This window comes from Myodes glareolus, chromosome 14, assembly GCF_982192425.1.
Source record: "Myodes glareolus chromosome 14, mMyoGla1.1, whole genome shotgun sequence".
Lineage (NCBI taxonomy): Eukaryota > Metazoa > Chordata > Mammalia > Rodentia > Cricetidae > Myodes > Myodes glareolus.
The window spans coordinates 48,902,921-48,916,585 of record NC_142039.1 but is presented as its reverse complement, the minus strand read 5'-3'; the positions used below and the strand labels follow the sequence as shown (position 1 = coordinate 48,916,585).

The 13,665-nt window shown below is 52.8% G+C and overlaps 1 protein-coding gene across 1 annotated transcript; it reads right to left on the bottom strand.

The window, feature by feature from the left end:
- Positions 1 to 8,476: 8,476 nt before the first annotated feature.
- Positions 8,477 to 12,566, bottom strand: Foxc1 (forkhead box C1). The gene is given in 2 exon segments (XM_048428148.3): positions 8,477 to 10,567; positions 10,569 to 12,566. Coding segments are annotated over 2 exon segments (1,650 nt in total). The 5' UTR covers positions 11,874 to 12,566; the 3' UTR covers positions 8,477 to 10,222.
- Positions 12,567 to 13,665: the final 1,099 nt, after the last annotated feature.

The following is a 13,665-nucleotide window of genomic DNA, read 5'->3' as shown; positions in this document are numbered from 1 at the left end:
CACTCTTACATGAAATAGTATTTTGGCCTAGAACAAATTAGGTCAGGACTCTTCTCCCCCTCGCTCCCCTTCCAAGCAAAATAAAATAAAACTTGAGCGAATGGCATTCCAGTCTTTGCACATGCATGAGACTGAGGGTGAACTATTTCCGACTGTCTTCACAGGCAGGTTTATGATCTGGGGGAGGGCTAGGGCTCCAGGGCTGGTGCAGAGAGGGCTCTTTGTGGAGCTCTCTATGCTGGGAGAGCATGCTGACTGGGGCAGCCTCAGCCCCCATGAAGCAGAACTAGGGCAGCCAGGCTGGCCCACCCGGTTCTCAGAAGCCACCCCAAGAAGAGCCTGCTGTTTCTATCCCCAAATGGGATGCTGGTAATTGGAAGCAGATGGTCTCTGGGAGGTGGAGCTTGTAGGACTGGGAAGGCTGGGGGGCATACACACATGTGCTGTCACACATGAACATGCATCGTCACCCACAACCTAAAACATACATCCACTCATATATACAAATTCACTCACAAACATGCCATCTTACACACTATCGCACACAAATCTTACAGACATACCCAGAAGTCTGCTGTCCCATCCCACACACTCTCAAGTCTCACAACTAATCGCATGCTCCTTGGCCTTGACCTTCATGCACAAGCCTTCCTCTGACCACCTAAGTCCCTCATTGAACACCCAAGAAAAGCCATTCCAAAGGCCTGCAGGCCTGCAGTGTCTAATTCAGTGTTTTGTGGCCCTCTATCCCAAAGCCATAATGAACTCCTTAGGGCGGACCAGGAGAAATCCTGGGCAGGAGTTCGGTGTGTCTCCAGTGACACTAAATGGGCATGAGCATGGGTTTCTGACAGAAGACATCTTTCTAATGGCAACCTTGTCACTATTCGTGCCTCTCCATCACTGTTGGGGGCTCCTTACAGGGAGAAAAATAGCAGTTGCTGTCTAAGTCCAGAATTTAAATTTCTATGTTGAATTTCATGTAGTCATCTTCAAGACTTAATTAAAGGGTTTCTTCTATCTTATCTTGATCTCGGTGATTTTTGTGTGTCCCTCACACTTCTCCTCTCCTCCCACCCCACTCTGTAAGCATTGGGTATATATTTTTATGCATTTTAACACCTCCGCAAGCTTGATACTGCTGTAAAAACTAAGAGAGTTATTAGTACTCTCAGTTGTGCCAGAGGCAAGTCCACATTTGTTCTTCAGAGAGAGGTCAAGCGCTTGGGTACGAGGGCACCCCTGGTTTAGTGCCCTTCATCTGCGACATCTGCTGCTCCTTACCTTTAGCTCTCAAGCTGTGAGCAACTGTATAGGGAGCAGGCAGAGTTGGGGCTGCCGATCTGAAGGGAAGGTTGGCAAGCTGTGTTTCCATGGGAGAAGGAAACTGAAACAAAGGGAAGGTGTGTGAGGCGAGGGGGAGCATCCAGCAGAACTGCTTTGGGCTTCTTTTCATTCCCGTTAATCACCTTCTCCAGAACCAATCTCAGAGCCCCACAGAAGCCCATCTGGGGACAGGCTACACACGAATGCCATCTTCCCTAGAAGCAGCACCTGTCAACTTTCATTTTAAAATAGTTCCCTGGGTACTAGGGGTGTATCTCAGTGTGGAAGACTTGTCTAGCAGATAGGCTGTCAATTTATACATATAACACCACTAAATAAAGAAAAGACCTTACCGGTATCATTTTAAAACAACTTTTAAGTCCCACCACAAAAAGAAAAGCATTCAGGCACCTTCTTCATATTTGAGGATTAAAAATGGGCAGTCTATTTAGTTGTATTCAAATTTACTTCTTTCATGTCTTCCAGGATCTTTGTTGCTGTCTTAACTACTCAGCAGACACCATGGGTGGGGAGAGCTTCCCAGGTTTTACGCAAAGATTGTATGTTCCTGTGCGTTTGTCTTACAAGAGATCAACATGTCCCATTATGACATCCGTACCTCTCCAAAAATTGGAGTTTTTCCTCACAGAGAGCACTGAAAACTTTCACAAGTAACAATAACATCCGAGACACACTGCAGTTCTGGACGCTAGGCCACCCCCATAGCCCTGCCTTCCCATAGTCCAGTGTCTTCTGGGAGCCCTGGAGACTAAGCCTTGAGGTCCCCTGCTTCCCTAGACCTCCCGTATACTCATCTGGGCTACATGCAGCAAGCATTCAGAAGATGTGCCTGACTGTGGCCACTGGAGCTGAAGTCTTTGGCTGCCCTTACGGGGCGATGCTATGCCCTTCCCTCCCCACCCCATCTGACAGGTTCCTCCCTCCAAATGTAGTCAGAGTGGACTCTCTCCCAGAGGTCCCACCCCACCCACCTCCAGTCACGACCTTTCCTCTTCTCCACCAAAGGATTTTCTCTGAGAAGACCACCTGATCCTTCTGGCTGACTCCTTGCCCTGTGGCCTAATCCCCTAATGCCCATTTTCCAGGGTCAAGGGGTCATATGCTGCCAGCCAGTGCACAGTCCCAGCTACCCCTCTGGCCTCTGAATTCCTGGACCAAGGTGCCTGCTCGGCTTGTGTGCACCCATCTGTTTGCTGTTGAAGAACAGCGACCTGCTGCCGTCCTCTGCTGATCACCTCAGCTCACGGAGGTTCTGAGTCTCTTGGTTTCCTAGCTGTGACCTTGAAGAGGGAGTGGGGTGCAGCACTGGGCAAAGGTTCCTGGGGATGCACCTGTCCAACCCTCACCCCCCTCAAACTCGACAGTCCTAAATCCACAGGGGAGAGGTAGTGAAGAAAGCGCTGTCCTTCAAAAGAAAAGAGACTTGAGTGCTAAAATATGCCCTGTCCTAGACACCAGAGAGAACTACAGCCTCCCAGTCGGAGGCAAAAAGCTGGGAGGCTTGGGAAGTCAACTGAAAACTAAGACTCCACCAGCCAGACTACTCCAAGGGAGACACTGGGCCCAGCTGACCAGAGAGGAAGCAGCGCAGCCCGAAGTCGGACTGCAGTGGCGGGCCATGGGCGAGGGAATGTATATTTGGAAGGGGTCAGGACCTCGACTGGAGTCTGGCTTTTTATGGCGAGGAAGCTGACTGGGAAGGGCCTTCTGGCTTTCCTGTTGTGCCACTTTATCCCCCGCCCCCATCCCTCCTGGCAGCGCTGCTGCTGCTTGCTGAGTACGATTGCCCTGCCCGAGAAATGGGGGTGGAGGTCTTTTCCCTGGCGTCGAGGACCGGGACTAGGGACCGAGAGGTAGTGACCGTGTTCGGGGCGGGTAGGGCCTACCCTGGAACCAGCGGACAAATACAGGAAATGCCACATTCTCCCACTGTCACCAAATACATTTGCTGTAAATCACTTTCCTGCACCTCCCAGATTGTCTGGATGCTGAGCCTGAGTGGGTCAAGGAGGCCTCATAGAGAGCTCCTTGGGGCCCAGTTGGGGTGTGGGGGCAGGGGGAAACTTTCAATGTAGCACCCAGTTTTCTCAGAAAATTTAGTGCCCATCCTGCACTTGGCAAGACGTGTCTCCCTAAGGCAGGACACTTCAGAGGAAGCACTGGCTGCCTCGCTCCTCTCTCATCACTAGTGTCCTTCCGAGGTAGCATAATAAACTCATCTTTACAAGGCAGCAAGGACACCTCTGGCTCCTGCGCCACTGCCGCCCTGTGGCTTCTGGAACTCCAGAAAAATCTCCCAGGCTCAAAACACATGCTGCCTGAGAACTTTAGGCGGGCTGAGCCCAACTTTGGGAACTGCTGCTCAAACTGGCCTCCCCGGGGTAGGCTCGCCGCCGAGGCTCCTATATGCAGCTTGCAGCGCTGATTTTGCCCTACTCAGAGGTCAGTTTTCATCGCTCCTCTACCAGCAAATTTTAAAGAACGCGATCGCAGCACTGAAACCTGTACCATATCCCTGGTGGCTTACAGGCCTGCAGCCATTAGGGACCCCTGCATAGAAGGGGAACAAGAACCCGGTTTTTTGTGGTGGTTGTTGTTTTTGTTTTGTTTTTTGCTTTTTGGTTTGGTTTAAGTTTTTGTTTGTTTGGGGTTTTTTGTTGTTGTTTGGCTCTGTTTTGTTTTTGATAATGATGGAAATTCGGAGGGCTTGAGAGTTACAGTCAGCCGCTAAATGTGCTGTTTTTCCTGCATTAACGCTAGAGTAGAAAATGGGTGTCTCTCTCCTGTCCTTTAAATCCTTCCCAAAGCCCTCTGAACACTTCCATTTCCCAAACCGAACCCCCCCACACACACACACACACAACCAAAACCCTTCTTTCCTTTATGCTTCTTTACACTGAAACGCCAGGCCTCCATGCCCAACCTTGACGATTCACCCACTGCTGGTCTTGAGCTCACAAATTGCTCTTCCATGCCCACTCAAGTAGGTGAAGCTCTGTTCACTTAAGGGCAAAGGAACAAGCGGCTTGCCAACAGTCCCTTCTCAGGAGCCCTCTACAGGGGCAGCTGGAAGAAGTTGGAAAGACTAGTTCAAATGAGGCAGACCATCTGCAGACATGGAGGGCCCTGGGCAGTGTAGAACAAAAAGATGCTCTTTGGGAGAAGACAGGAAGAGGCTATTCTGAGACCATAAAGCATGCAGAAAGGTCTCAATGACTTTCTGAGTCACTCTCAAACCCAGGCCCAGAAATTTTGAGCTGGAAACAATGCCAGGCCCAATCTCAAGTCATAGCAGCCAGACCTCCCCTCTTAAGGACAGCTCCAACCCTCATGTATGTGGAAGGAAATTCCAGATCCTACTGCATTGCCTATAATACGCTCAATATGCTACAAATTTAAAACCAGTGAAGGAAAAAATCAAGTAAACAACAAAAAACTAATATAAAACAGAGTTTCTTTGGAAGCAAGGTAAGATGGAAAAGGAGGCAATAAAGGTCTGAAGTTGCGCTCTCTGTGTCTTATTTTGGTTTCCAATAAGATGGACATGGTACATTTTGCTCAATTTTCCACCCCTAATCACGTTGAGAACCTTGGATGGGTTTTGGAGCTGGAAGTCATTTAATTGGGTATTGTTCCTTTCTCAACCTGATTTGGATGCAGCACCTGCCCATCCTGTTGTTCTCTGGCCCCAGCTCTGTCCCACACCCAGACACTAGGGTCATATCCAGCCCACCACCCAGAAGTCTTAGTGGAGGGTGAGCAATGAATGGGCTCACCCGAGATGGTACAGGTTGGGAGTGCAGGCGTCGCACTCAGAGACCCTTTGGGGACGCAAAGATTTTCTATGGAGAAAGAGGAAGGATGGGATAAAGTGACAGGGAGACAAACGGACAGTGACATAAACACACAGAATCCAATGGTGTATAGAAAAGAAGGTGTTGAAATAAAGGGGTGAGGAATTCGGCCCAGAGAAGCTCCAGCTGTGGCTTCAGAGCCTACATAGCATGGAAAACTGTCGGGAGGTGGGGAGGCTTTGAGCCATAGTATCAGTCCGGATAGAAGAATCCAGGGCAGTAGGATTTCTGAAGCTGGCAATTGGTCCCTCTGGCAAATTTCTGCGGGTTTCCATTCCTGCCAAGTGTCCACTATCTGAATATATCAGATTTCACTTGCTGAGGGGCTGGAGCTTCTGGAACCCTCATCTCTGTGTCTGGCCCTCAAGCAGTGGGACAAGGCCTCTGGCATGCCCTTCAGCCCTTCCTCCCCAAGCCCCAATCTCTCTGACTGGTTCCATCAGTAATAAAGCCAGCTTTATTACTTAGGTCTCATCAATCTTACCCCTAACAGGCTATTTGTTTATATACTAGTGGGAAAAGCTAATGGCTTCATGAAGCAGCCATAAGAGGAGTAGACAGGAATCAGAAATGAAGGCCCTATAACACCACTCAATGTCCCGTGGTCGGGGCTTTAGAGTAGGGACTCGAAGGTTCTTCTCAATAATTCAAGATGTGGGGGAAAAAAAGAGAGAGAGAGAGAGAACCTGTTACTCCAACTATTCTTTCTTGGATGCCACTGACAGCCTCAGAGAACATGGTTTGGCCACCTAAGGCCCGGTAAATAAGGTTTCCTCTAGGCCTTCCAGGGCTGCCTGACCAGGTGGCCTGAATCAGCAGAGTCTGGGGCCTTGGGGTTTTATACCACTTTGACCAAAACATATGGCCCTCTACCTTAAAGACAGAGAATCCCAGTGACCAGGATGGGAGGGGGCATAAAAGGTGCAGCATTCTTCTCCTTTCAAAGTTAAGGAAGCCCAAAAGGGCTGTAAGACACTCCAGAGGCAGAAAGCAGCCAAGCGCTCATGGAGGACCAGCACAGTCGAGCCTTATTACTCTGCAAGCATCTATTATTAATGACACAAACTGCGTGGAGTGATAAATTGTAAAATGCATGGTTGTTTGCATGCAGCCTGTTGAAAACTACGCTGTCCTGGAAAACAGCACGTGTTCCTACCACATGTAGGATGCCAAATGCAAGATTTTACATGGCACATGCCACGCTGGCATTTGCGTATGAATTGCTAAGAAAATAAATGTCCTCTGCTTTTCCTTTTGGAACAAAATACTACCCTAACGATTTGTACAGAGACAATTTACAAAATGAGCAGACTTGTCACCTGGGTACTGCGTGCCACCAGTTGACTAATACAGCCTAATTTCCAAGTACGCTGGCTATCTGTTAACTATCTTGCAGTTTTTCTGTTAAGTTTTCTGTTGCAAACCAACCTTACAAGCCACTAAGGAATAAGTCATCCCAAGTCAAAAACGAATGGCAGAAACAGTTTCTTTCTCTTAAATTAGATATGAAAGCAAGTGTAGAAAACATTATGCGTGCATATTTTTTAAAAAAATTCACTAGTAGCCCTCTTCTACAACTAGCACACGATTCAAGAACTACTACAGCCGCAACTCTTGCAGTAATAACAATGTGTGTATAATACAAACACCTCTCTAGACAAACATATCTTCCATTCCTAATTCTTCAAACCTCCAAAAAGAAGAGGAAGCTCTCCTCCAGACATAGGGAAACATCGGAGAAGCTGCAGCGAGGGGCTTCTCAGGAGCCACAAGCTCACACAAGAAACCTGCTCCTCCAGCTACCTGACCCAGAAAAGGAAGAGCAGGGGGCACCCACAGAATGCCACTTCTAGGAGCCGTACATTTGTTTCCCTCTCTGAACCCCAGTGCCACTGCAAGGGCGACAGAGTTCGGGGACAGCCAGGTTTCCTTTGGTCGCCTGGGCCTGGACCCGGCTAGCTGCGGCCTAGACGACCTCAGGGCCGCCAGGCCTAAGCGGAGGGTCGCAGGCAATTAGACCCGAACGTGCTGAACCCCATGCACCCTCCTCCGGCCTCAGCGGTCTGCGGCTCAAGTAAACCGTGTCCCTGTCACACTCCGCCTTAGGTCGCCGCGTGCGGGCAAGGCCGCCTGGGGCAGGTCGGTGCGGCCCGGGCCGTGGCTGGTCAATGCGGCAGAACTCGTGCGCCTGCCGAGGCTGCGGGACCCGTTGTCACCCGTGAGCAATGAAGTGACTGTGACCTTTCCACCCGCTCCGGGCTCCTAAACACACGTGTGTCTCCAAAACAAAGGCGGCGAGCGACGAGGAAACAGGAGCGGCGAGGCCGCGCGGGCAGCCAGCTCCAGCCGCGGGGCTAGGAAGGGAGCGGGTGCCCCGAGGCCATCGAGGCACAGCTCCCCGCCGCCGCGACCACCGGTCCCCAGCACCCGCGCTCCAGCCCCCGACCTTCCCACGACCACTGTAATAAACCCATCCAACTCACGCTCGGGGGTGGGGGTCTCCTTTGACCGCCATTTGCCTCCACAGACTACTTATTTCGGGAAGAGGCCGCGGAGACGCGAGCGGGAACCCGAGGGCGGCGGCGGCGGGGCGGGGGCGCGCGGGGGAGGAGGAAGCCGCTGCGAACGCAAACAGAAGCCGGCCCGCCGCAGCGGGTAATTACAAGCTCATTAGCTCAGGAGCCTTCCGGGCCCCGAGCGGCGTCCCGGAGGCCGGCGTCGGGGCTGGACGCCACTCCGAAATGCGCGGCCGCCCGGAGGGGCCCCAGCCGGAAAGCCAGAGGCCGGCCGCGGGTCTCCACTCGCCACCCCTAGTCCAAACAGATGAAACGGACATCCCGAGAACCGGCCTGCCTCCTCCGGTCCTGCCTTGAGTCGCTCGACCAAGAAGGGGACAGGGCCACCGGTCACCTGCTCAGGTCTCCCCGCAGGCCTAGACAGTCCAGCTCAGGCAACCACTTTGGGTGTCTAATTCCCAGCTCCACGCAGGACTCCCCAAAGTAGAGTTGGATTCCAACTCCTGGAGATTTGTAAATAGACTCAACCTTCTCCCCCTTCCCACCCCATCCTCTGAAAGAGGTAACCTGAGGAGGAGGGGGGCAGCCAAGGCACTCAAAGTTAGGACAACCCAGAAAACACTTAAAGTCGCAGTGAGGCCAGCCCCAGCGGGCCAGCCCGGAGGAGACGCCCTGCCAGCGCCACAGCGAGCTTCCCTGGCTATTAGGTTACCGCTCTGTGCGGCGGGAACCGAGAGAATCAGAGGCCACGTAAGGCAGTTTTTGACTGAAATTAGAGTGTATTTATTTGCAGCAATCCTTTAACAATGATCAAATTTTGACAACAAGCAACAGCAATTACTGCTTAAGTGTTGCCTCTAGATAGGAGCGGCAGATAGGAACCTGCTTTATCTCGAAAACAAACTGAAGGCCTGAATGTCTGTAATCAAACCGCCATCTCCCCAAGTCTGATTGACAGGGCAGATCACCCTAAGATAATGAATTTATTACATTTCCTGGGTTATTTACAAAAGGGGGGAGGGCCAGTCCAGATTGCCCCCTAGGTTTAACTGTAAATTAAGAAAAATTGGTTTGAAAGAAAACCACCCTAGACTAATGTTCTTTCTGCCTTCTTACTCTTCCTTCTGCTTATTGCTGTAAATGTTCAAAAATAATTGTTCTACAAACATATCTTCTAAAAGTTTCCCCAGGATTAAATATTCATTTCCAACCCACAATATATTTATATTAAATCCTTCTGTATGATACATGAAGAATTGAAACTGTGGGTGAGTTATGTACATACATTTTAAAACTTGTTTATTTTCCTCTTATAAAGGAATGAAATCAATAGAAAAAATCTATTCGGCATCTGGCTCACAGGTATGTATAATACTCACTGCAATCTGTGTGGGACAGAAAAGCCAATACTCATCTGAGTATCTCGAGGCATATCTGCATCTCTGCGCACAGGTACCACTGTGGTAACCATGCTGCTGATTCATGAACTTAAAATTGCCAAATCATGTTTTGTAGTTACTGAGGAGCATTTGTTCATATGCCAACTCAGATCTGTTTAGGAAATTACCTTTTTAATAGCCACAAAGCAAGCTGACTATATAGTACGTTTTGCAAAAAAAAAAGAAAAGAAAAAAAATGCTGTCGAAAAAATCTACTAAACAAAAAAATGCTTTTAGCGAAATTTGACATGAACTAGAGGAGGTTTTCTCCACATTTCAGAGATCTGGCAGAGGCTAGGGAACTCTACAACTTCTGCTCTGAAATCTTTTCTTTATATTAATGCTGTATTAAAGTATCCAGACATATTGGTCTTATTCAAACTGAATGGCAATTTATTCATAAACAAACAATGGATATGATCAACAAAAAGAAAAGGATGATAGAATGAGATTAATACAGTTTCCCTTTTTATAACGAGAGAAAAGGCACATTTTAAAGTTTCAGGCAATTTAACTTTAAAAGCTTTGGAACACTTTCTTGGTGTTTGGTCCGTAACATCCAACTACAAATTAAAAATAAATTACTATGTTGCAATTTACATTTAAAAACAAGTCCATGAATAAAAAGAAAGCGATTTTCATAAACAGGGACTTCCCCCTTCTTTCGACATAGGATAAAATATTATCTTACAGGTGAGAGACAAGGCAGAGGGACAAGACGAAGGAGCAGAAAAGTCTCTGAACGCAAGAGGAAACTTACGTGGCATCTGCAGTAACCTGTCCTTTAATAAACCATGGTTTTGCTGTCTGTACAAAATAGTTTACCGTTTTGCTTACTTAGATAAGGCATAGTGGAGGAGGCTCTGCATTAATCTTTTAGAAAAATAGGTTTTCTTTGAGCTGGTGAGTTGAATTTCGGGAGAGATTCTGTTCGCTGGTGTGAAGAATTTTCTCAAGTTTTAAAATTTGTATGTTTTTAGTTTCGATTTTGCATTGCTGGGTTCTTTTTACTGTTCCTGCTCTGGTGTTCCATTCCCTTCGGCTCGGAGGGTTCCGGGGATGGGGGTCAGAATTTGCTACAGTCATAGACGAAAGCCCCCGACGTGCGGTACAGAGACTGGCTGGCAGGAAAAGCCATCTGACAACTACTATTACCATTCACCGGAGAGTTGTTCAGCCCTATCCGCTGTGACTCGAACATCTCCCGCACCGAGTGGAAGTTCTGCTGCTGCCCAGGATAGCCCGCGGCCGCCGCAGCCGCCGCCGCGCTCGCCAGGTGACCCAGGTCTCCACCTGCCTGGTTCAGGTACCACGAGGTGAGCCGGCCTTGGTGGGCAGCTGGGTGGTGGCTGGTCTCCTGGCCACCCCCTCCGTGACTCAGGGACGAAGTGCTGCTGCTGGTGACTGGGGGGCAGCGAGTAGTCAGGCAGGGGGTCGTCTACCGCCGCGCTGCCCGCGCCTCCGGGCGGGCCCTGCAAGTGGCCGCCGCGCTCTCCCGCCGCGTACAAGCTCATGGCCTGAAGATTGCAGTGGTAGGTGCCCGCGCCCCCAGTACCTCCGGCATTGCCACCGCCGCCGCCTCCGCTGCCGCCTCCCGAGCTGCCCGCACTGGAGCTCTGGCTGCAGGGGGAGCTGTAGAGGGAACTCTGGCCGGGCGAGTAGGCGCCCAGTGCCAGCGGGGGCGCGATGCCCGCACGCGAGGACGCGGCCGCCGAGGCCAGGAGGCCTGAACCGAGCTCCGCGGCCGAGCCCTGGGGCGACCCCCGCAGCGAAGTCATGATGTTGTCCACGCTGAAGCCCTGGCTGTGATGCGGCGGCGGTGCGGACTGTGGAGGCGGCGCGGGTTCCGCAGTGTCCAGGCTGAGCGGCCGCGCCGACGGCAGGCTGCCCTGGGGGCTGCTCCCGCTCGACAGGCTGCTGCTGCTGCTGTCGGGGCTCTCGATTTTGGGCACCGTGGCGGCGCTGCCGCTGCCTAGGGCGGCAGCCGGGGACAGGGGCTGGGGCGGCGAGGGACACGTACCGTTCTCCGTCTTGATGTCCTGGATGCGCACTGGCGGCGGCTGCGGCCCAGGAGCGGAGCCCTCGGCCTGTTCCGGGGGCGCGGGCGCGGGCTGGCGACCGGCCTGCGGCGGCGGCGGTTCCTGGAGGTGCAGGCGGCCCTTCTCCTCCTTGTCCTTCACCGCGTCCTTCTTCTTGAAGCGCCGCCGCCGCCGCAGGAAGCTGCCGTTCTCGAACATGTTGTAGGAGTCCGGGTCCAGCGTCCAGTAGCTGCCCTTGCCCGGCTTCTTGTCGTCGCGGGGCACCTTGACGAAGCATTCGTTGAGGGAGAGGTTGTGGCGGATGCTGTTCTGCCAGCCCTGTTTATTGTCCCGGTAGAAGGGGAAGCGGTCCATGATAAACTGGTAGATGCCATTCAGGGTGATCTTCTTGTCCGGGGCATTCTGGATGGCCATGGTGATAAGAGCGATGTAGCTGTAAGGCGGCTTCACCATGTCCTTGGGCTGCGGCTGCGGCGTGTAAGGCCCGTAGGCGCGCGCCATGCTGCCCGGGTACTGTTCAGCGTGCGCGGGGTGCGAGTACACGCTCATAGGGGCCGGCATGGCGGTGTAGCCGCCCCCGGCCGCCGCCGCCGCCGCGCGGTAGTAGCTCTGCTCGCCGCCGAGGTAGGGCACCACTCCCAGGGAGTTGGGGCTGGACACGGAGTAGCGCGCCTGCATGGCCCCGGCTCGCCGCCGCCCGGCGCAGTCCGCTGCCCCCCACCCTCGCTCGGGCCGGGCCGCGCCGCACCGGCCACCGAGTCCGAGTCCGAGTCCGAGTCCGGGCCGCGCCGAGCTGCTGCGGGCCCCGCCGGGCTGTGCCTGTCCCGGCCGCGATCGCCTCCTTGCGCCCGGGGCCGCTCGGCCTCTCCCAGCGCTCGCCTGGCGCCTCGCACCCCCCTCAGTTCCCGCGCGGGCAGCTAGGGAGGGTGGCTGCACTGGGAGGGGACCGGACGAGAAGCTGCAAGTCGCCTCGGAGGAACGCGCAGAGCAACTTCCAGGCGCAGTCGGGACAAAAAGAGAGAGAGAGAGAGAGAGAGAGAGAGAGAGAGAGAGAGAGAGAGAGAGAGAGAGAGAGAGAGAGAGAGAGAGAGAGAGAGAGAGAGAGAGAGAGAGAGAGAGAGAGAGAGAGAGAGAGAGAGATACAAAAGTTTAAAAAAAAAAATCAAAAAAACAAGGCGCCCGGCTCGCCACACTGCTTGCGCCTTCCAGGAGACACTGCTCGGGGCTGCTGGTGAAGGCGGCCAAATAACCAGGGGCGGGGGCAGCGCGCCGGCCGCCTTCCCGGGCCCCCGCGTCACCTTTTCTCAGTCTCTTGCGCCGGCCGCTTAAGGAAGCATTGGGAAAACTTCTGAACTTTTGAGCATCCGTCACCCAGGCGAGGACTTTTTTACGCAGTTACATTTTTTTCCGGGCAGCGGAGCCCCGCCCCGCCACGGAGGCGGCAGCCAATGGGAGGCGAGAGCCGCCTCTGAATGAGCCAGAGGCCGAGCCCTGCCGGCCCGCTCCTGGCGGCTGGAGGACCGCGGGGGCTGACCACACGCGCGCCGGCTGCCAGGGCCCGGCGCCCGCGCCCCTTCCCGCAGCTCGCGATCGCTTCTCCCATCGCACCCACCCACTCGCTGCCAAACACTGCCCCTCACTCCCTGCCATTCTCCGGGCTCCCATTGTTCCCGCAGACTTTCCAAGTCCTCACCGGCTCCAGGATCCTTCTTGCGTCCACTGTTCCCAGGCCTCCACGGAGCCCTCGATTCTCTCCTGTACAGGATCTGCCTCGATCCTTAGTCCGTCGGGTTTTCTCCAGCGCCCGGGTTTCCAGGGCCTTCCCAGGCCTTCGCCTTTCCCCTGGACTCTCTATTCCGAACATCCCTCCCCCTGCTATCTTCGGTCACACCGACATCCCACCGATTCTCCGCCGGCAGGTTCTCTAGTCCCGCTCTAGGTTATGAAGGTTCAGTCACAGCCGCGGGGTTTCCAGTGAGGATGAAGGCGGTATTTCGGTGCCTTGCCCCACACCCTAGTCACAGTAAGAGGAGGGGGATAAGAAGTCTCCTGAAACTTTCGACGTTTGTTAAGCTGATAGATTGTGTAGGCCACATTGAGGAACAAGGGATTCTTGGGCGTTCCAAGACTTAAAAGAGCCGGAGAGTTCGGGCTAGAAGGACTCCAGAAGTTTCCTCAGCAAACCACGCACTACCCCTCTGTCCTGTCCAGCACAGTTTGGTTCAAAGGGCCAGTTAAGTTCAAAGGACTCGGTGACATTAGTAGGCGTGATGATGAAAAGAGCCAGATAAATATGTTCAGGAGCTTAAGGCTTCTCCAAGCCACACTCCATCTCTACCCATCCCGGGGCAGCTGTCTCACAGAGATAGTCTTTGTTGGGAAAAATGTTCAGAAATGCACCTACAAGACGGCTCAAGATTATGAGGAGATAAGCCCTGAATGATCCTTGATATTCGCGGTTATACCTAAA